At 40.9% G+C, this 23,323-nt stretch overlaps 1 protein-coding gene across 1 annotated transcript; it reads right to left on the bottom strand.

Moving 5' to 3' along the window:
• Positions 1–135: 135 nt before the first annotated feature.
• Positions 136–4,958, bottom strand: ZNF487 (zinc finger protein 487). The gene is given in 4 exon segments (XM_069460944.1): positions 136–263; positions 4,442–4,666; positions 4,669–4,795; positions 4,797–4,958. Coding segments are annotated over 4 exon segments (642 nt in total).
• Between the last annotated feature and the right edge of the window lie 18,365 nt (positions 4,959–23,323).

The raw sequence follows: 23,323 nt of genomic DNA, 5'->3' as shown, positions 1-23,323 counted from the left end.
GAGAAACACCAGGGCAGCTGGGCAGCACTAGCAAAGGGCATCTGCACAGTGAGAACCCTCATCCTCCTGGGGGGCCAAGACTCCCCTCCAGCACTAAAATGCTTGGCGCTCCCACCCAAGGAAAGCCCTTTACCCTCAAGCAGTACCACCAGGGACCAACAGAAGCCCCAGTGCAACCAAACAGACCAAGGGTCTGTCCTTGGAACTATCACCCACATAGTGGGCCAGGACCAGCATGGGAAACCTAAGCAGAGGACTGTCTGCTGCAATAAAAGATTTAAAGACTCAGAGTCTCCCAAGAGGATAGCAAAAAATACAACTGAAAATCGCACATCAAATAAAATCACCAATGAGAAAAGACAATCAACTGATTTCAACAGAAGTAAATCAGATGTCCCAATTTTAAAGCAGCCATAATAAAAACGCTTCAAAAAACTACAAATTCTCTTGAAACAAATGAAAAAAATAGTTAAGAAATTGAAATTATACCAATGACCTAAACGGAAATTATAAAACTGAAAAATGCAATAACAGAAATAAAAAAACTTGCTGGATGAGCTCAACAAACTGGTTTATTAGTTTCCTAGGGCGGCCATAGCAAAGTACCACAAACTGGGTGGCTTCAAACAGAAATGTATTCCCTCACGTTTCTGGAGTCTCAAAGTGCTGCCAGGGCCAGAGGATGCTTCCTTGCCTCTTCCAGCTTCTGACAGTCCCAAGCATTCCTTAGCTTGTGGCAACATTACTCCCAATCTCTGTCTCCATCTTCAAATCATTGTCCCTCTGTGTGTCTGTGTCTGTTCTCTCTTCTTCTAAGGACACCTGTCATATTGGATTAGGGCCCACTCTATTGCCTGCATCTGAACTTAATTACATCTGCAAAGACCCTATTTCTAAATAAGGTCACATTCACAGGTACCAGAGGTTGGGACTTCATCCTATCTTTTGGGGGAACACTATTCAACTCATAACAATTATAGGTGACAAAAACAGAATCAGGCCGGGTGCGGTGGCTCACGCCTGTAATCTTAGCACTCTGGGAGGCCGAGGCAGGTGGATCGTTTGAGCTCAGGAGTTCGAGACCAGCCTGAGCAAGAGCAAGACCCCCGTCTCTACTAAAAATAGAAAGAAATTATCTGGACAACTAAAAATATATATAGAAAAAATTAGCCAGGCATGGTGGCACATGCCTGTAGTCCCAGCCACTCAGGAGGCTGAGGCAGGAGGATTGCTTGAGCCCAAGAGTTTGAGGTTGCTGTGAGCTAGGCTGATGCCACGGCACTCACTCTAGCCTGGGCAACAGAGTGAGACTCCGTCTCAAAAAAAAAAAAAAAGAAAAAATAGAAAAAGAAAACAGAGTCAGCGAACATGAGGACAGATCAATAGAATTTACCTATTTGAACAACAGAGGGAAAAAAGAAAGAGAAAACAACAGAATCTCAGGGACCTCTGGGGCAGTAACAAAGGATCCAACATTTGTATCATCATGGTCCCAAAAGAGGACAGAATGAAACTAGAAGTATATTCAAAAAAATAATGGCTGAAAACGTCCCAATTTTGATGAAAAGTACAAACCAACAGACTGAAGAAGCTAACCAAACCCTAAAGAAATCCAGATCTAGATGTATCATGTTAATCGTCTGAAAACTAAAAACAAAGTAAAAAAGCAACTAGAGAGAAACCACCATTTCCCATGGAAGAATGCCAACCTGAATGACAGTGGATTTCTCATCTAATGTCTTAGAGGCCAGAAAAAAATGAAACGTTTTTCAACTGCTGAAGGGAAGTATTGTTAACTGGAAATTTTTTTATCCAGTGAAATTATCCTTCAGGAAAAAAGAGGAAATAAAGATACTCTCAGATGAAAAAAAGCTAAAAGAATTTGTCATGAGGATACTTACCCTTAAAGAATGGCTACAGTTCTTCCAACAAAAAGAAATGATAAAAGAAGCATCAGAAAGTAAGAAAGAATAACAGAAAGAACAAGAATATGAGTGCATAAAGTAAGCTACCCTTACCTCATGAGTTTTATAAATCATGTTTCATGATTGAAACAAAAATTAAAACACCATCTGATACTCAAGATAATGATATTTAAAAGTGGGAAGGGCCAGGTGTGGCAGCTCATGCCTGTAATCCCAGCATTTGGGGAGGGCAAAGTGCGGGGATTGCTTGAAGCCCAAAGTTTGAGACCAGCCTGGGCAACCATAGCGAGATCCTGTCCCTACAAAAAATAAGAAAAATTACCTGGGCGTGGTGGCGCATGCCTGTAGTTCTAGCTACTCAGGAGGCTGAGGCAAGAGGATTGCTTAAGCCCAGGAGTTCAAGGCTGCAGTGAGCTATGATTGTGCCACTGCAGTCCAGCCTGGGTGACAGAGAGAGACCCTGTCTCAAAAAAAAGAAAAAAGTGGGAAGTTAAAAGCCCCTAAATGGAAGTAAGGTTTCCATATTTCATGCAAAGTAGTAAAATGTTCATGAGTCAACTGTGTTAAAGTCAATATAATATTATACTTAGAGCAACCACTATGAAAACTGACACCTACAACTACAGCAAACTCAGTATAACCCTACATAAGACATCACACTAAAGGCCTACTTACCTCAGTTCCCTTTATCAAGCATATCATGTCTGGCTTTCAATAAAAAATTACAGGCCGGGTGCGGTGGCTCACACCTGTAATCCTAGCACTCTGGGAGGCCGAAGCCGGACTGCTCGAAGTCAGGAGTTCGAGACCAGCCTGAGCAAGAGCAAGACCCCGTCTCTACCAAAAAATAGAAAGAAATTAGCTGGACAACTAAAAATATATAGAAAAAATTAGCCAGGCATGGTGGTGCACACCTGTAGTCCCAGCTACTAAGGAGTCTGAGGCAGGAGGATTGCTTGAACCCAAGAAGTTTGAGGCTACAATGAGCTATGATTGTACCACTGCACTCCAGCCTGGGCAATGGAACAAGATGCTATCTCTAAAAAAAAAAAAAAAAAATTTTAATAAATAAATTTTTAAATTTAAATTCACAAATCCCAAACTGATATAGTTCTATTCAGTACAGACTTGCTGATATAGGGTATAAACCTTTGAAAGTTGACACTGTAACAGCTTCAAAATATTACTAAGGTTTCCAATATCAACTATTTGCTGTTCAATGCAATGTCAATTCTTGGCAAAAGATTTCTCATATTTATTGGGTGCTCCATCCCCACCCTGGGTTGTTTCTGCTGTGCAATGAGTCCGACAAAAGGGTGAAGGTTTCTGAGCCTTTAGGATGTTGGCAGGAATTTCTTCTGTGTTGTCTCTCTGATGTTTGGTGAAGTCAGGATTCTGGTAAAAAGTTTCATTACATTCATAGGGTTGCTCCCTACTTGGTGTGTGTTCTCTGATGTGTTGCGAGAGATGACTTCTGATGGAAAATTTTCCCACATTCATCACATTCATAGAGTTTCTCTCCTGTGTGGGTTCTCTGATGTACTGTGAGAGATGATGTGTGGTAGAAAGTTTTCTCACATTCGTTACATTCATAGCGTTTCTCCCCTGTGTGAATTGTATGATGTTCTCTAAGTTTTGACTTCACAGAAAGGATTTTCCAATTCATTACATTCATAGGGTTTCTCTCCTGCGTGAGTTCTCTGATGATTAATGAAGTTTGGCTTCTGGGAGAAGGTTTTCCCACATTCCTTACACTCATAGGGTTTCTCCCCAGTATGTTTTCTCTGATGTACTGTGAGAGCTGACCTATCATTGAAGGCTTTCTGACATTCATTACATCCATAGGGTTTCTCCTTTGTGTGAGTTCTCTGATGTACACGACGATTTGACTTCTCACAGAAACTTTTTCCACATTCATTACATTCATAGGGTTTCTCTTCTGTGTGTGTTCTCTTATTTACTGCAAGGCCTGAACTATATCCAAAGGATTTCCCACATTCAGTTCATTCATAGGGTTTTTCTCCTCTGTGTATCTTCTGATGCAGAATGAGAGAGGATTTATTGGCTCAAGGTTTTCCCACATTCACTACATTCATACAGTTTTTCTCCTCTATGTGTTTTGTGATATATAGGAAGCTTTGGCTTACTGCAAAATGTACTAGCATACTGATTAGTTTTATAGGTTTTCTTTCCTATATGTGTTTCTTGATGCTGAGTGAAATTTGGCTTCTTGCAGAACACTTCCCAATCTTTATTACAATCAAAAGTTTTCCCTCCTTTATAAATTTGTTGATGAGTGAGGAGTGCCTTCTTGACACAACTATTCTCACTCTCATTACACTCACAGTATTTCTTCCCCATGATAACTCTATGGTGTTTAGTTAGAGCTGATGTCTCACCAACACACCTCCTCCCACAATCTTTAAATTCATAGTGATTCTCCCCTGTGTGAGTTTGCTGACGAACAATAAATACTGGTCTATCAGAAAAGGCTTTCACATGTTCATTATATTCACAGGGCTTCTCCCATGAGCACGCTCTCTTCTGGGTAATGAAGGCTGCCTCCTCGTGGAAAGCTGTCCCACACTCATTATACTCAAAACACTGCTTCAGAGTTTGCATGTCCTCATGCTGAAATAGGTCCTCATTCTGACTGATGGCTTTCCCATTTGTATCATGTTCAAACGGTTTCCCTCTGGTATGAGCAGTCTCATGCTTTCTACAAAGGAGAAATTTCCCATGTGCCTTACCAAGGAGTTTCTATTGCTAATAATTAATTCTGAAATATAATTCAAACTCATTCCATATGAGTCATAGTTACCAGGTATTTTTCTTAATAGAACAGGATTTGTGTACAGATAAAATGTTTTTTCCTAATACGCTATTTCTTTCCTTAGTCAGTGTTTTGCTGTTGACAAAATCAATTTTCCACAAATGCTGGTCTTGGTTTCCCTGGCTCTTCTCCATCAGGTCATCAACTATGCAGAAGTCTAGAAATAAGATTAAGTTACCACCATTTATAAATGTTGACATATTTCTTATGAAAAGGACATATATTCACATGCTTTATAATACACTGGTCTTTTGGTATGAAAGAAATCCCAAGGGTATACTTCCTCACTCCCACAGGTTTAGAAAAATCAAATAACTTGTATTAGTAGAAAATGACTAGGAAATCTGACAACAAAACCCCTTAATTTGGTACTTCAAAAATGTGACTTTCAAAAATGGACAGATAGGCCGGGGGTGGTGGCTCACGCCTGTAATCCTAGCACTCTGGGAGGCCGAGGCGGGAGGATCACTCGAGGTCAGGAGTTTGAGACCAGACTGAGCAAGAGCCAGACCCCATCTCTACTAAAAATAGAAATAAATTATCTGGACAACTAAAAATATATGGAAAAAATTAGCCAGGCATGGTGGTGCATGCTTGTAGTCCCAGCTATTTAGGAGGCTGAGGCAGGAGGATGGCTGGAACCCAGGAGTTTGAGGTTGCTGTGAGCTAGGCTGATGCCACAGCACTCTAGCCCAGGTAACAGAGTGAGACTCTGTCTCTAAAAGAAAAAAAAAAAAGAAACCTGAACAAGCCAAAGTAAAACTTCTGAAAAACTATAATCAATAATATAAATTATGACATAAATTTTATCATGTTAGATTCAAATATATTTAGTAAACTGTCTATGGCCATACTACCCTGAATGCACCCAATCTCATCTAATATATGTAGTAAACTAAGATGGATATATAAAACCAAAGATACAAATTATCACAGAAAATGTGAGTGGTTGTCATCTGACGACAAAGCCCCACTTATCACCATTACGTTATGCTCTCCTCTTAGAGAAAATATTACTGACTTCTACAAATCACAGCATTTATAAGCTACGTTGCCTGATTACTGCTATAATACCAAAATGAAAAAAATAATCTCACCAAAAAGTCACTGACTCATAAAAGAGTTTCTAAATAAAACCTTTAGATGAAAGAAAAGTAATCAACATGCAAATTACTAATTTCCCAGAAAGAAATGAAGGGTTGGGGCCAGCATGGTGGCTCACACCTGTAATCCCAGCACTGTGGGAGGCCAAGCCATGGCGGCTTGAGTCCAGGAGTTCAAGATCGGCCTGAGCAAAAGCAAGAACCCTGTCTTTACAAAAAAATAAAAAATTATCCAGGCATGGTGGCCTGCCCCTGTAGTCCTAGCTACTTAGGAGGCTGAACCAAGAGGACTGCTTGAGCCCAAGAATTGGAGGTTTCAGTGAGCTATGATGACACTACTGCACTCCAGCCTGTGGGACAGAGTGAGACCCTGTCTAAAAAAGAAAAAAAAGGGGGGGGGTGGGGGACTACATTACAAGAAAACTTAAAAGCCACAACTAAAGCTATCAGAGAAAACTTGTCTTTAACTTGTTTTGAAAATAAAGATTGAAAGTAATTATAAACTCTATATTTACCTTAAAAATGAAAGATAAAAACAAAATAAACCTACATGCTTTATATTTGGCCATGAATTAAAAAAATAAACCAAAGAAAGCATGAAAAACTAAGGATAAAATCTAAAGTTAATAAAATTAAAATAAAGCCAAAATAAATAAGGAAGGCTAAATAAAACCAAAAGCATTTTTTTTTCAGTATGTCCCATAAAAGAGATTACATACCAAATGGGCAAAATTAGGGGGGAAAAGGAGAAGCCAAAATATACAGAGCTGATAAATATATACAGGCATCTAGCCACAAAGATGGAAGAGTAGTAAATTACAGGAAAATCATACATGACACTTCACAGCAAAAAAATTTTCAGAATATAGAGGAAGAAGCAGGTTGTTTAGGAATAAAATTTTAATAAAATCAATTCCTAAAGAACATAATCAGACCAATAATAAAAAATGACATTCGCAAATCTGTTAATGATGAGTCATGAGTCACCGCACCCAGCCAGGAGTATATTTTTTTAAATATTAATAATATGGCCAGGCATGATGGCTCACACCTGTAATCCTAGCACTCTGGGAGGCCAAGGCAGGAGGATCACTCGAGGTCAGGAGTTCGAGACCAGCTTGAGCAAGAGCGAGACCCCATCTCTACAAAAAAAAAAAAAAAAAAAAACCCAGAAAGAAACGATCTGGACAGCTAAAAATATATAGAGAAAAAAATTAGCTGGGCATGGTGGTGCATGCCTGTAGTCCCAGCTACTTGGGAGGCTGAGGCAGAAGGATTGCTTAAGCCCAGGAGTTTGAGGTTACTGTGAGCTTGACGCCACAGCACTCTAGTCCGGGCAACAAAGCAAGACTCTGTCTCAAAAAAAAAAAAAAAAAGAAAGAAAGAAAGAAATTAACCAGACAACTAAAAATATATAGAAAAACGTTAGCCAGGCATGGTGGTGCATGCCTGTAGTCCCAGCTACTTAGGAGGCTGAGGCAGAAGGATCACTTGAATCCAGGAGTTTGAGGTTGCTGTGAGTTAGGCTGATGTCATGGCACTCCAGCCCTGGCAACAAAGTGAGACTGTCTCAAAAAAAAAAAAAATATGCGCGCACACACACACACACACACACACATATATATGTGTGTGTGTGTGTGTGTGTGTGTATCATGACCCATTAGAATATGCTCTCTATGTAAGTGGTGGCTTTCTGTTTTTCTTAGTGGACCATGCCCCTAAAACATAGTAGGTGCTTAATAATTTTTTTCAAATAAATGAAAAATCATATAGGGCTTTTTCTAATAATGTAAGGCCAGTTCAATGATATGAAACCAATCAACATGAGTTGTTACATCAATACATTAATCTTAGTCACAGACAAAAACCACTCGCTCATGAGCAATTAGATGTAAGTTTTTAATTATATTAAATATGTTAGCAATAACCACTTAATCATCAAAATGGGAGAAAAAAGACAGTTTAGAAATAATACCAAAAATTATAAATAACTAGAAAATATATGATTCAGATCAAAACTTATTTAAAATGCTGGGAAAAAATCATATATCTGGTATGGTACTTATATTCAGAATATATAAAGATCTCCTACAACTCAATAAAAGACAAATAATCCAATACTTTAAATGGGCAAAGGATTTTAATAGATATTTCTCCAAAGAAGATACAAAAATGGCCAATAAGCACATAAAAAGATGTTTGACATCATTATTTATCAGGAAAATGTAAATCAAAACCACAGTGAGATACCACTTCACAGTCCCTAGGATGTCTACAATCAAAAGAATAGACAAGTGTTGGCAAGGATGTGGAGAAATTGGAATCTTCATATATTGCTGGTGGAAATGTCAAAGTGCGGCCACCATGGAAAATAGTTCCTCAAAAGCTAAAAATAGTTACCAAACAACCCAGCAATTCCACTTTTAGGAACTCAAGAGAGCTGAAAGCATAGGTCTACACAAAACCTTGTACACAAATGTTCATAGTAGCATTACTAATAATAGCCAAAAAAAAGTGAAAATAACCCAAATGTCCATTAACTGATAATTGGATAGACAAAATGTGGCATATTCACACAATGGAATATTATTCAGCAGTAAAGAAGAATGATGGACTGAAACATGCTACAGCATGGACAAACTTTGAAAACCGTGTATGCTAAGTGAAAGAAGCCAGTCACAAAAGGCACACATTGTATGGTTCCATTTATATGAAATTTCCAGAATAGGCAAATATGTAGAGACAAAAAGTAGGTTAATATTGCCAAGGGCTGGAGGAGGGGAGAATGAGAAAGGACTGCCAATGAGTACAGGGCTTCTCTTAGAGGCAAAGAAAATATTCTGTGAATATAACATACTAAAAACCACTGAAATGTATACTTTAAAAGGGTAAGTTATATGGTATATGACTCAGTAAAGCTGTTATTTTAAAAAATGTTTTGGAAGAACGTAAAACAATGCTCCTAAGAGGTAAGATTTATTTATCAAAATATCAAACCACCAAAATTGACATAAAATTTTAAGGAAATTTCATTTAGTAAGCCAACATTTTTGGTGGTTGTTTTTCAATTGTTATTATAACAGGTGGAGAAGATCCACTGGATATTATTTTTAATTCAAAGAAGAAAAAAGGTATATGCAAAACAAAAACTATAAAGGGAGCTTGCCTTGCTAGATATTACTATTTATTACAAAGAAGCTCCTCTAATCCTAAGAAAAATGTATCAGAAGAAAGGAAGAACTTGAGAAATAGATTCAAATATATAGAAAGAGTCTCTTAATAAATGGTAAGGTCACAATTTCAATTTCATGAGGCAAAGGATGATCAACTTATTAAATGAGGTTGACATAATTATAAATGAGGTAATCTGTCATTAAAAAAAAACCCTAGACCTCACTATATAAAAATGCATTTCTGGCTGGGTATGGTGACTCATGCCTATAATCCCAGCACTTTGAGAGGCTGAGACAGGAGGATCACTTGAGGCCAGGAGTTTGAGATCAGCCTGTGTAACATCGCAAGACCCTGTCTCTACAAATGAAAAAAATTAGCCGGGCATGATGGTGCGTATCCATAGTCCCAGCTACTTGGGAGGCTGAGGCAGGAAGATCATTTGACCCCAGGAATGCAAGGTGATGACAAGCTATGATGGTGCCACTGCACTCCAGCCTGGGTAAGAGTGAGACTCTGTCTCTTAAAAAATATGTATTTCAGTATATAAAAAACACAAAACAAGGCAACACTCATGCAATAATATATTAACCCTGTTATAAAAAGGTAGAAAATCTTAAATTAGATTTTAAAACTTCAGCTATTACTACATGGTACTTACAAAGGAGATGCCTAAAACTAAACATACATAAAAGTTCACTCATTTAATGACTTTTGAATACTTTTTATGTGCCAGTCACTACGCTAGGCACTTGGGAGACAACAGTGAAAAACAAAGCCTGCAGGAGGATCATATTCACCCAAGAGGGGGAAAATAAACAATAAACCGTATAAGAAGAAAACTGCAGAGTATGCTAGATGAGAAGTGCTGTGTTAAAAATACAAAGTGGACCAAGGAAAGGGGGTGGGAGTTTGTGTAGAGGACACACGGTCCTGAGGTGGGGAGAGGGAGCCCTGTGGCTGGGCAAGCATACCAGGAAGAGGGCACGTTTGGTGCAAGGACAAAGGTGGCGTTGTGCCTAGTATGTACAGCAAAAAGGCAAGTCAGGCTGGAGCAGAGTGATCAAGAGGTGAAGTCAGAAAAGTAATGGGCCACATAAGCCCTACGGGAACTTTGGCTTTTATGTAAAAGTTAGGCACAGGACGAAGGTAGAGTAACTCAACTCCCGTCCTTCGAGGGCACTCGGGATGCTATGGCAGGGGCCAGGACTGAGCAGCAGAGAAACTGCTGTGTGACTCTTCTGTAATCCAGGTAAGAGATGTCACAGAGAGGACCAGAAGAGGCGTCACATTCTGTGGATATATTCAGGATGTATGGCCCAGAGTTCTGCTGACAAGTAAGATGTGGCACATTGAGAAAAACAGGTCAAAGACAATTCCAAGGGGTCTGCTATCAAAAAGGGGAAGGAAGGCTCTAGAGGGTGAACGTTTGGTAGGTGGAATCCAGGAAGCCAGTTTGTTTTTTTGTTTTTTGAGACAGAGTCTCACTCTGTTCCCCAGGCTAGAGTGCCGTGGCGTCAGTCTAGCTCACAGCAACCTCAAACTCCCAGGATCAAGCAATCTTTCTGCCTCAGCCTCCTGAGTAGCTGGGACTATAGGCATGCGCCACCATGCCCGGCTAATTTTTTTTATATATATTTCTAGTTGTCCAGCTAATTTCTTTCTATTTTTCTATTCAGGGTCTCGCTCTTGCTCAGGCTAGTCTTGAACTCCTGACCTCGAGTGGTCCTCCTGCCTCGGTCTCCCAGAGTGCTAGGATTACAGGTGTGAGCCACCACGCCCCGCCCAGGAAGCCAGTTTTAGTCATGTTGAGCTTGGGTCTATAAAACACTCCAGTAGAGACGCAGAGTGGACAGTTAGATATATGCAGCCTAAGTGCAAAAAGAAATCTGAGCTAGAGATATTATCGGGAATGACCAGGCCCCAGGAGTTATCAGGAAAGTACTGATGAAAGCAAACAACATCACCAAGGGGAAGGACCTTAGAGAAAGGACAAGGACCAAGGACTGCACATGAACATTCAGAGGTAGGATGAAAAGGAGAAACCAGCAAACAATGAGAGCGAAGGAAAGTTAAAAGAATGTGGTGTCCTATAAACCAAATGAATAAAGTCAATCACAAGAAAAGAGTACAGGCACACCAGACCACCGCAATGAAGTGAATATTGGAGTAAGGTGAGTCATGCAGATATTTTGGTTTCCCAGTGCATACAAAAGTTATATTTACACTTTACTGTTAGTCTATTAAGTATACAACAGCATTGCATGTAAAAAACCAATGTACAAATCCTAATTAAAAAAATACCTTATGAAGGCAACACGTTTTGACTTAAAGAAAAAAAAGAAATTAAGAAAGAAAAAAAATACTTTATTGCTAAAAAAAAATGTTAATGGCCATCTGAGCCTTCAGCAAGTTGTAATCTTTTTGTCGGTGCAGGGTCTTGCCTCAATGTTGATGACTGCTGACCGATCAGGGTGGTGGCTGCTAAAGGTGGCGATGGCTGTGGCAATTTCTTAATGAAGTCAGCTGCATCAGTTAACTCTTCCTTTCACAGAAGATTTCTCTGTAGTCTGTAGCATGAGATGCTGTTTGATAGCATTTTACCCACAGTAGAACTTCTTTCAAAATTGGAGTCGAACCTCTCAAACTTTGCTGCTTCTTTACTAAGTTTATATATCTAAATCCTTTGTTGTCTCAACAATGTTCACAGGATCTTCACCAGGAGTAGATTCCACCTCAAGAAACCACTCTCTTGGTTCATCCATAAGAAGCAACTCCTCATCCATCCAAGTTTTATCATGAGATTTCATCAATTCAGTCACATCTTCAGACCGTACTTCTAATTCTAGTTCTCTTGCCATTTCCATCACATCTGCAGTGAATTTGTCCACTGAAGTCTTGAACCCCTGAAAGTCATCCACAAGGGTTGGAATCAATTTCTTCCAAACTCCTGCTAATGTAGATGGTTTTATTTATTCATTCATTTTAAAGACAGGATCTTGCTTTGTCACCCAGGCTGGAGTGCAGTGGCACCATCATAGCTCACTGCAGCCTCAAGTGATCCTCCTTGCCTCAGCCTCCCAAATAGCTGGGATTACAAAGCACCTCTTCCCATGAATCATGAATGTTCTTAATGGCACCTAGAATGGTGAATCCTTTTCAGGTTTTCAATTTATGTTGCCCAGATCCATCAGAGGAATCACTACCTACAGCAGCTGTAGCCTTATAAATATATTTCTTAAATAATAAGATTTGAAAGCCAAAATTACTCCTTGATCCATGGAGTAACTGGCTGCAGAATGAAGCCATGCTAGCCAGCATGAAAACAACATTAATCTCCTTGGACATCTCCATCAGAGCTCTTTGGTAACCAGGTGTACTGCCAATGAGTAGTAATATTTGCAAAGCAATCTTTTCTTCTAAGCAGTAGGTCTCAACAGTGGGCTTAAAATATTCAGTGTACCATGCTGAGGCAGATCAGCTGTCATCTAGGCTTTGTGGTTCCATTTACAGAACACAGGTTTTAGCATAATTGTTAAGGGCCCTAAGATATTCAGAATTGTAAATGAGCATTGGCTTGCACTTAAAGTCATGAGCTGTATTAGTCCCTAACAAGACAGCCAGCCTGTCCTTTGACTCTTTGAACTCTGGCATTGACTTCTCTTCTCTAGCTATGAAAGTCCTATATGGCATCTTCATCCAACAGAAGGCGGCCTTTCTGTCTACACTGAAAATCTGTTGTTTAGTGTAGTCACCTTCATCAATGATCTTAGCTTCTACATCAGCACTTGCTGCTTCATCTTGCACTTGCACTTTTTTTTTTTTTTTTTTTTTTTGAGACAGGGTCTCAATCTCTTGCCCAGGCTAGACTGCAGTGGTACTCTTGTCCATAGCCCACTGCAACTTCCAACTCCTGGGCTCAAGTCATCCTCCTGCCTCAGCATCCCAAAGTACTAAGAGCATGAGCCACTACGCCCAGCCCATCTCGCACTTTTACATTATGAAAATAGCTTCTTCCCTTAAACCTCACAAACCAATTCCCTCTATCTTCAAGCTTTTCTTCTGTAGCTTCCTCAGCCTTCAAAGAATTGAAGAGTGATAGGGCCTTGCTCTGGATTAGGCTTTGGCTTAAAGGAATGTTGTTGTAGCTGGCTGGATCTTCTATCCCATCCACTAAAACTTTCTCCATATCAGAAATGAGGCCGTTTCACTTTCTTATCATTCCTCAAGAACCTTCCCTTTGCATTTATAACTTGCCTGTTTGAGGCAAGCCTAACTTTTGACCTATCTTGGCTCTCAATATGCCTTCCTCACTTTTGATTTAAAGCTTGAAAGAGTTAGGAGACAAGCAACTCTTCCTTTCATTTGAACACTTAGAGGCTATTGTAGGGTAATTAATTGACCTAATTTCAATATTGTGTCTCAGGGAATAGGGAGGACCGAGGAAAGGGAGAGAGACTGCAACAGCTGGTTGGTGGAACAGTCAGAACACACACAACATTTATCGCTTAAGTTCGCCATCTTATATGGGTGTAGTACAATTACAATAGTAACATCAACGATCACCGATCACAGATCACCATAACAGATATAATGGAGTTTGAAATATTGTGAGAATTACCAAGACGTGACACAGAGACACAAAGTGGGCACATGCTGTTAGAAAATTGATATCCACAGGCTTCATCAAAGCATGGTTGCCACAAACCTTCAACTTACAAAAAAAAAATTATCTGCAAAGCCCAATAAAACAAGATATGCCTATAATCAATAGAGCCAAATGCAGCTAAAAGGTCGTGTAAGAGGAAGACTAGGACTTCACCACTGGAGGGCACTGTTGACCTTGACTTAAAACATTAAGAGGTGAGACAGGGTGAAGGCTTTAAGTTCTTATCAAGATGCTGATGTCTGGCTCCTTCCCTGGAGATCAGCCTTGGAGATACAGAGACAGAAAGCAAAGTATCTGATCAGTGTGACTGAGGTTATCTGAACTGGTACGTGTCAGGTGTAGCTTTGCCCTGGAACAAATGCCACCTGCCACCCCCCTGATGATGATAAGTGACAAACTAGGAAGAAACAACTCATATCATGATCTGAAGGATAATTTCCCTAATATAAAGAAATAAAACCTATAATTTAAAAACTTTCCATAAAGAAAATCCAGAACCTAGATAAATTTGCTGTTGAATTTTAAAAAGCAATTAAGGAATAAATAACACCCATCTTACACAATCATTTCCAAAGAAAAGACAAAGAGGAAACACTTAACATGTTTTTTGAGGCCAGCATAAAATTGATATAAAACCTGACAAAGACATTATAAGAAGGCAGTGTGGTGGCTCATGCCTATAATCCTAGCACTTTGAGAGGCTGAGGCAGGAGGACTGCTTGAGGCCAGGAGCTGAGGACCATCCTGGACAACATAGCAAGACCCTATAACTATAAAAAAAATTTTTTAAAAATTAGCTAGGGCTGGGCACAGTGGCTCATGCCTGTAATACGAGTACTTTGGAAGGCCAAGGCAGGAGGACCACTGGAGTCCAGAAGTTCAAGACCAGCCTGGGCAATAGCAATACCCTATCTCTACAAAAGATAGAAAAATTATACCTGCTGCTTTTCTTCAGGTGGAAAAAAAAAAAAAAAAAAGAAAAAAGAAAAATTAGCCAGTCTAGGCAGCATGCACCTGTAGTCCCGGCTACTCAGGAGGCTGAGGCAGGAGGGTCACTTGAGCCCCAAAGTTTGAGGCTGCAGTGAGCTATGATCACAGCACTACATTCTACCCCAGGAAACAGACTGAAACCCTGTTTGTAAAAAAAAAAAAAAAAAAAATAGAAATAAAGGAAAATAATCTATCTCAAGAACGAAGACACCAAAATCCCTAACAATTTATCATAAAATATATTTTAAAAGGAAAGAACATCGACCCCAAGTGTGATTCCCCGCCCCCCAAAACAGACTGATTTAACATTTGAAAGTCAAAACATTAACAGAATTATCTCAATCAATAGGTTAATAGCAATCAATCCACTGAAAGAATAAAGGAGAAAACCATATAATCATCTCAATAATAATGCCAAAAAAATACCTACCAAAAAACTGATAGTAAACATATACTAAATGATAAAACATTGAAAATTTTCCCTTGAGACTGGGAAGAAAATAAGCATGTACTACCTCAATTTCATTGAACATTAGAGCTAGGGCTACTGCAATATAGAAAGAAAAATAAATAAAAGTTTAAAGATGAAGAAGGAAGACATTTTCATATAAAATAAATGTGTAGGTAGAAAATCTAAAATAATCTACAGATAAAATGTTAGAGTTAATAAATGGTAAGATCACTAAGTACAAGTTCAATATACAAAACCAATTACATACTAGCAACACCCAAATGGGGAAAAAATTTTCAAATACCTAGGATAAAGCTAACAAAAGAAGTACAAGACATCCACATGGAAAAGTGCCAAACACTGCTGAGAAAAATCAAAGAAGACCTAAGTAAACTGAGAGGAATGTCATGTTCATGAAAGGAAAAAGTTAGTATTAACATGACCATTCTCCCAAATCGATCTATAGATGTAATACAATACTGAAGTCCAGCAGATTAAGGCTGTGGGGAGGCAAGCGGATTGACAAGGTGATTATAAAGTTTATACTGAAAAACAAAGGACCTAAAGTAGCCAAGACAATCTTGAAGAACAAAGGTAGAGAACTTATACCCGCAGATATGAACACTTTTTATAATGCTACAATAATAAGGGCAGGGTGGTATCAGCACAAGGCTTGATAAAGAGACAACTGCAACACAACTGAGAATTCAAAAAGAGATACTCACATATATGGTCCCTGATTTTCAACAGATGATAGAGGTCAAAATAACAGTTACTCTTAGGTGAGAGTGGACAAGTACAATCTTGGAGAGAACACAAGGCAGCCTTCCACAGTGCAGAAAACGAAATGCCCCTCATCTTGAGCTGGGTGACAGTTATCCAGGTGTGTGGCATATGAAAATTCATCAAGTTGTGCACTTAAGATTTGTGCACTTTGCCTCAACTTCAAAACAAGAAAGAAAGATTAACAACTTGAAAGTCATAAGACTTGATCACTGACTCAATGTGCAGGTAGTAGGTAAAGGACAGCAGTGAAGATAAATGTTTGTCATTTGTATGATGAACTGGCTGACGTTCTATGGGAAAGAAAGGAGAAGACTAGAGACTATAAATAACAACTTTCTCTTTGGATCTGTGGAGCTTGAGGGGCCTTTGGATGAGCTACACAGAGATGACGAGCACTCTAATTGGCCATTAGAGTCTAAGGTAGAGAAGTCTAGGCTAGAGACCCAGAGCCAAGCATCTCAGCAGATGGTGCGACCTCAGAAAGGAGAGGACACATATCAGCAAGACCAGGAGAGTGAGGATAGAAAGAGATCAAGAATGGACCCCTAGATGCAGTAATAACAAGAAGCAGGAAGAGGAAGAAGACTCTATGGACGACAGAAAAGAAATAATCACAGAAGGAGGACCAGATCAGAAACCAAACAATAAGACATTCTGGGAGAGATGACATGAGCATCAACTGGACAGAATGCTCAATTAAGGCAAGCACTAGGCCGGGCGCAGTGGCTCACGCCTGTAATCCTAGCACTCTGGGAGGCCAAGGTGGGAGGATTGTTTGAGCTCAGGAGTTCAATACCAGCCTGAGCAAGAGCAAGACCCCATCTCTACTAAAAATAGAAAGAAATTATATGGACAGCTAAAAATATATATAGAAAAAATTAGCCAGGCACGGTGGCGCATGCCTGTAGTCCCAGCTACTTGGGAGGCTGAGGCAGAAGGATTGCTTGAGCCCAGGAGTCAGAGGTTGCTGTGAGCTAGGCTGACGCCACAGCACTCTAGCCAAGGCAACAGAGTAAGACTCTGTCAAAAAAAACAGGCAAGCACTAAAGTATCCATGACATTTGCCATAATAAGGTCACTGGTATCCCTTACCAGACAGATCCAGCCAGTCAGGCAGTTTGAAATACAAAAGGAAAAAGGTGAGACATTTGCTAGAAAATACAACTTTAACCTACCTGCTGTCCAATCTATACATAATATTTAAGGAGTTTATCTGAAGGTGATATAATCCATTCTCTCTTGCACATACCCCAGGTTCCACACCTAGATCAAGCAGGAACCATCAGTAAAAGGTCTAAGGGACACACGCAGACCCTTAGAAACATGTACTGACTGAGAACTCCACTAGCACAAAGTGCTCTGCTTCCCCTCAGGCACGATCACAGGCAGCAGGCTGCATTGATTTCCGGTACTCATTGAAAGACTATTTACCGCCGGGCGCGGTGGCTCACGCCTGTAATCCTAGCACCCTGGGAGGCCGAGGTGGGCGGATCGTTTGAGCTCAGGAGTTTGAGACCAGCCTGAGCAAGAGCGAGACCCCATCTCTACTAAAAATAGAAAGAAATTATATAGACAGCTAAATATATATATAGAAAAAATTAGCCGGGCATGGTGGCGCATGCCTGTAGTCCCAGCTACTCGGGAGGCTGAGGCAGGAGGATTGCTTGAGCCCAGGAGTTTGAGGTTGCTGTGAGCTAGGCTGACGCCACGGCACTCACTCTAGCCTGGGCAACAAAGTGAGACTCTGTCTCGGAAAAAAAAAAAAAAAAAGACTATTTACTATGTTACCTACAGGAAAACCAGGAAAAGAACATTTTTTGGACTTCAATGCCAAGAACTGTTCATATCTCATGCAGAATTCTTGATTTCTTTTAATAGCCAATGAAATCATATAACAGAGAACAGCATTTTTGCTATGACCATCAGAAAGATCAAACAAATTTGCTGTAAAATCATTGAATCTACATAATTCCGCATATCGCTTTGTTCTAATATTGATCAACTCTTGTGCATTTTCCCTGAAGTTGATTTTCATCTATTTCTACATTTCCATTCTAATCTAAGACATTGTAAATCAAGTAGGGAACAAAAAATAAACAACTCATCTGAGATCTGATCATTTTCTGCTGTGCTAGGAAACACTTAAAGAACTAGGAAGGTAGAGCTGTGAAAGAAAGAAAGAATGGATCACAAGAGATCTGACCTGCCCTGAGCCTCCTGAATTTCTCCTGCCTATAAAGCTCTACACACCGCTGGATAAAATGTGCTCCTGTAGGAGAATGCCCTTTGGCCCTTAACTACCTTGGCAGTAGTTTCTCAGTCTTTTGACAGAAACTGATTTTAACTTATGTCAGGAATTCTGACTATTGTCTAGGATACTAATGAATGGGATGACCTGGACACTCACCCTCCAGAGCTCCATGTTTTTCATCTTTCATGTTAGACAAAAGCTGGTACTCCAGGAAGTTCTTTCCTGCACTGCTTTCTGAGTGTGTACACCGGGATGGAGAAAGCACCCACATTTCTCAAGGCCACCTGTGGTAAGGAGCATGATGTGAGGGTCCCTTAGGATCTGAAAGAATGGAGAATTTGAAAAAAGTCAAAGGCTGTTGGGGGGTTTAAAACAATTTTCTCAGCAATAGGTGGTATTTCTTGCCCTAGACCAGACTCTCTCAATCCTGCAGATGAAGTGACATTTCCTGGGCAGACCTGCCCGTTGCCTTAGCCCCAGCTCACCTCTCTTCTGAAATCTACCACACACCTCCCGTTGTCTCACAGTTTAGGGTGGCTTGTGGAGCACAAGGATCACACACTTCTTCTAGCCGTACAAATCTAGGTCTTTCTCAGCCTTGTCTTCCTTTGTTCAGAGGAAGTGAGAGCTCTGGCTCAGACGGGCCATCCTCCAGGTGGGACTGCTCTGTACCTCACAAAAGCAGCTTTGCTCTTAGGAGCCAGGATCGGGGCCGAGGGGAGAAAATCATTTTAGTTGAAACTTACATCGGGGCCCAAGTCTTGGAACTTCCTATGCCCCAGAATCTAGGGTTGGTCCTTCAAAAAACCCAAGTCAGGACCACTAAGGACACAATGGCTGCATAGTTCAGGCCAGGCCCAGAGCCCTCCATTATGCAGCGTGACCCAAGAGCCCTGAAAACACACCACAAGCCCAGAACTATGAGTGTGCCAAGATAAAATGCAGCCCACACTACACTTGACAACAATGTCCTAGGGTTCAGTGCTGTGACAACGCTGGACTTCGGCGCCATCAGATTCTAGGGAGCAGGCGGAGCGGTGTGCCCACGCCCACCTTCCGGGCTGTGTCAGAGCCGGGCAGCGCCCACCTCCCTCGCGGAGCGCCAGGAGTCCCCGCAGTCCCCACTAGGACGCGCAGCGGCCTCGGCACGAGGGCGGCAAACGCCCCTGCGGCAGCTCACTGGAGAGCTGCCAGGGCCGGCTGCCCGCCTCTCGCGCCCTCTCCTACATGGCGAAGGGCCGCAGCTGCCGGAGAGCAGAGAACCGAGGCGTCTGACAACCTCCCGCAGGCTCGGCTAGCTCTTTGGCCCGGGCGGCGCCCCAACCGCGCCCCGCTCCGGGCGCGCCAGGACCGAGGCCGCGCATGCGTCGGACGCTTGTTGCGGCCTCGGGCGAGGCGCTCACCGGCGACCCGGAGTGGCAGTTTCCCGTCGGGCTGCGCGGCGGGAGCCTCACCCCGAACGGCGTCCTCCGCGCCGGGAGGGGGCGCTGCAGATGTCCCTGCGAGCACAGACCAGGACCCCGGCGAAAGACCAGAGAGGAAGCCCGCGAGGCAAACCTTGAAAAGGAAAGCGAAGCCCGTGGCGGCAGGGTTTGTTTGTCCTAGGGCAGCGAAGCATTTTTGGCGCTTGTGGTCTTGGTCGTAGTAGTAATGACAGTAAGCTGTGATACTGCTAACTTCCCAAAATCACTTGCAGTACAGAAAATTTGTCAATAAAGCACACACAAACTAAAAGAAGAAAGCAACTATCGCACATAGCCTTACCTCCCTTAGAGAAATGACTTTTACAAAAACGGGATAACTATAGCATATTTTCAATAAACAATATAAACCTTCTCTTGGTGTATTATATATTTGCCAGCTCTCTTACTGAAAATGTCAAATGGAAAATTTGAAAAGATTCAATAAATGGACCTCACTTAAAATCAACAGCTCAGCTATTGATATTTTGCCATATTCACATTACCTATGTGTATTTATTTGTGCTAAATCATTTTAAAGTAAATTGCAGGGGGCCGGGCGCGGTGGCTCACACCTGTAATCCTAGCACTTTGGGAGGCCGAGGCGGGTGGATCCTTTGAGCTCAGGAGTTCGACACCAACCTGAGCAAGAGCGAGACCCTGTCTCTACTAAAAATAGGAAGAAATTATAGGGACAACTAAAAATATATATAGAAAAAATTAGCCGGGCATGGTGGCGCATGCCTGTAGTCCCAGCTACTCGGGAGGCTGAGGCGGATTGCTTGAGCCCAGGAGTTTGAGGTTGCTATGAACTAGGCTGATGCCAGGGCACTCTAGCCTGGGCAACAGAATGAGACTCTGTCTCAAAAAAAAAAAAAAAAAAGAACAGACTCCTCATAGTAACAATACCATTGTCACACCCATAAAATTTAACCATGATTCCATAAAAGCCATCTATTATCAAGTCCACATTCAGATTTCCTCAGTTATCCCAAGAATATCTATCATAGAGGTTTTAAGATGTTCCAAGCTTTTCTGTTTCTTCCTTTTCTTTCTTTCTTTATTTTTTTTTTTTTTTTTTTTTTTAAGAGACAGGTTCCCCTCTATCGCTCAGGCTGGAATGTGAAGCTGTTTTTTAACCAAGATGCAACAAACAAAACCCACATATTACAATGCACTGCAGTGATGTGAGCAATGTGTAAGTGAAGACTTGGTAAGATTCACTCCCTCCATAATCAAGTACTAATTTTCCCATTGGAATAGTGCAAATGGAAGGCATCGTTAGTATAAATCTACAATTAGGGTAGAGAATTTTTGTTTTAATTCTGCTTTGTATTTTCTCAGCATTTCAGAGACTATTTTCTACCCATTTAACTGCACAAGTACATCAAATTTTATTAAAAATCAAAATATTCCAGTTATCAATTTTCAGGCATATTTTACAGCATAAGCATTAATACCATACTAAATGAATGCTTGGGTTAGTTGGTTAAAAAAGATTTTTACTTTAACAACACTGAATATTAGAATAGCAGCACAAGTCAGCAGACCATGCACAAAAGTTTCAAAGCAAATACACAGCATTTATAGGAGACTGACAAGTGAGGAAGTTAAATTTTATGTGCTAGTGAAAGGCGACTAAGTATAATGATAACACTGCCCTCAACTTACTGTTCAAGAGTGTTTCAAAATTCTTTGATTCCTGATTTTTTTAAATATTAAATGGATTGCATTACTTCAATCTTTGTGTATAACATACAACTTTCAAATATTCACATTTTTAAACGTGCATGATTTAAATTCCCAGAAAATGTGACAGCACTATACTCAACAGGTAGCCTTTGTTTAGCATGGTTCTGATATGCATGAATTTCAGTCACCATGGTTTAGTTAAATTGCACCAGTCCCCCAACATGATTCAAATTTCAGTTACCACGGTATATTAACCATGAGTAATCCCATTAAGTACAAACTCTAGCTCTTCAGTCTACACTTCACTACATTAATTACAAAGGCACATCATGATCAGTGACCAGCCACATCTCTTCTTTCAAAATCTGTTGATTGGTCACTGTAAATCCGTTATTCAATTCACACAGAGACAGCAACAAGTCAATTGTATGGACTTCTTGTCTCCCGTTGATACACTGTTGTGGTTACTGAGAGCTGCAGATCTCTCTCCGTATAACTCCCTCTGAAACCAGTGCACTGAAAGAAACTCTGGCATGGCTGCCAGCAGCAGAGCCTGTGTCCCTCGGATGATTCCAGTGCGCTGTTAAAATGCCTGCCTGAGAAAGTTCAATGCTGCCAGGATAACTTAATGTTTGTTCTAGCCAACACCCGACCATAGGTCCCTGGCATCTTTGTTTCTTGGAGCATTTACTAAAAATGACTTACAATTATGAATCCTTCCCGTCGCTTTGAGAGGCATATGTGACGCATATGTGTGTGTGTGTACACACATATCTCCTACAACTCAGAAGTATTTTTCTCAAGGACATGAGAGACATTCCTTTGGAATTACATCATGAGGAAAGATAAGGCCTGTCTCCCAGTCTCTGTGGAAGGATAGAATCCTAACTTTGATAACTGCCAACAGGCAAACACAGCTGGCCTAATCACATTTATACTGACCCTCTGGAATTTTTCACTTCCTCTCCCTACTCCTTCATTCTCCCTTTAAAATGCCTAATCACACACACAGAAAAAAATACCCAATAACCTCTGCACAAACTGGAATGGAGCTCAGCTCTTTCCTGTACTGTTAGGGGTTACTGAATAAAATGTTTCACCACTTTTACTAATGTCCACTGTGTTTATCTTCGATATTACCCTGAAGATATGATCTGGATTCCCCACCCAAAACTTGGTTGGATTTTCAAATCTGATGACGGTCCTACACGCACAAAGAGAATATGTAACGGTTTATGACTCACAAGATGAGGCTGAGGAGAAAAGTGATGGCTCCCAAACAAGTTCAAAAATGACTTGATAAGACTGGACTTTAAGAAAAAAAAAAAAAAGAAATGACTTGAGAGCAGGGAAAAGAGTCTGGCTTCCAGGTGTTGTTATGGTTAAGGGGTGGGGTGGAAGTGAGGTCTCCAGTGCACATGCCAGGGCCTGTGTGGCTTGAACTTCCCTTTAGGGTCAAAAGAGGAAGCACCTGGGTTTTCAAAACAGCTGCCCACACGTGGGACTTGAGAGCTGTCAGTAGTCAAATGTCAGGCCGGGCACGCAGTGGCTCACGCCTGTAATCCTAGCACTCTGGGAGGCCGAGGTGGGCTGATCACTCAAGCTCAGGAGTTCAAGACCAGTACCTGAGCAAGAGCGAGATCCCGTCTCTACTAAAAATAGAAAGTAATTAGCTGGACAACTAAAAATATGTACAGAAAAACTTAGCCGGGTATGGTGGCGCATGCCTGTAGTCCCAGCTACTCAGGAGGCTGAGGCAGAAGGATTGCTTGAGCCCAGGAGTTTGAGGTTGCTGTGAGCTAGGCTGATGCCACGGTACTCTAGCCCGGGCAACAGAGTGAGACTCTGTCTCAAAAAAAAAAAAAAGTAGTCAACTGTCAAATATGTTATCAGACTCTCTAGTATATAAAAGTCACACTTAAATGTACAAAAAATGAATAATTCTAAGAGAGAATTGGCCAAAAAAAAGATGAAATTGCAGCAAAGAAAGAA

Source organism: Eulemur rufifrons, chromosome 28 (genome assembly GCF_041146395.1).
Source record: "Eulemur rufifrons isolate Redbay chromosome 28, OSU_ERuf_1, whole genome shotgun sequence".
NCBI classification, from domain to species: Eukaryota; Metazoa; Chordata; class Mammalia; order Primates; family Lemuridae; genus Eulemur; species Eulemur rufifrons.
The sequence above is the reverse complement of the archived record's forward strand: the minus strand, read 5'-3'. Positions and strand labels throughout refer to the sequence as shown.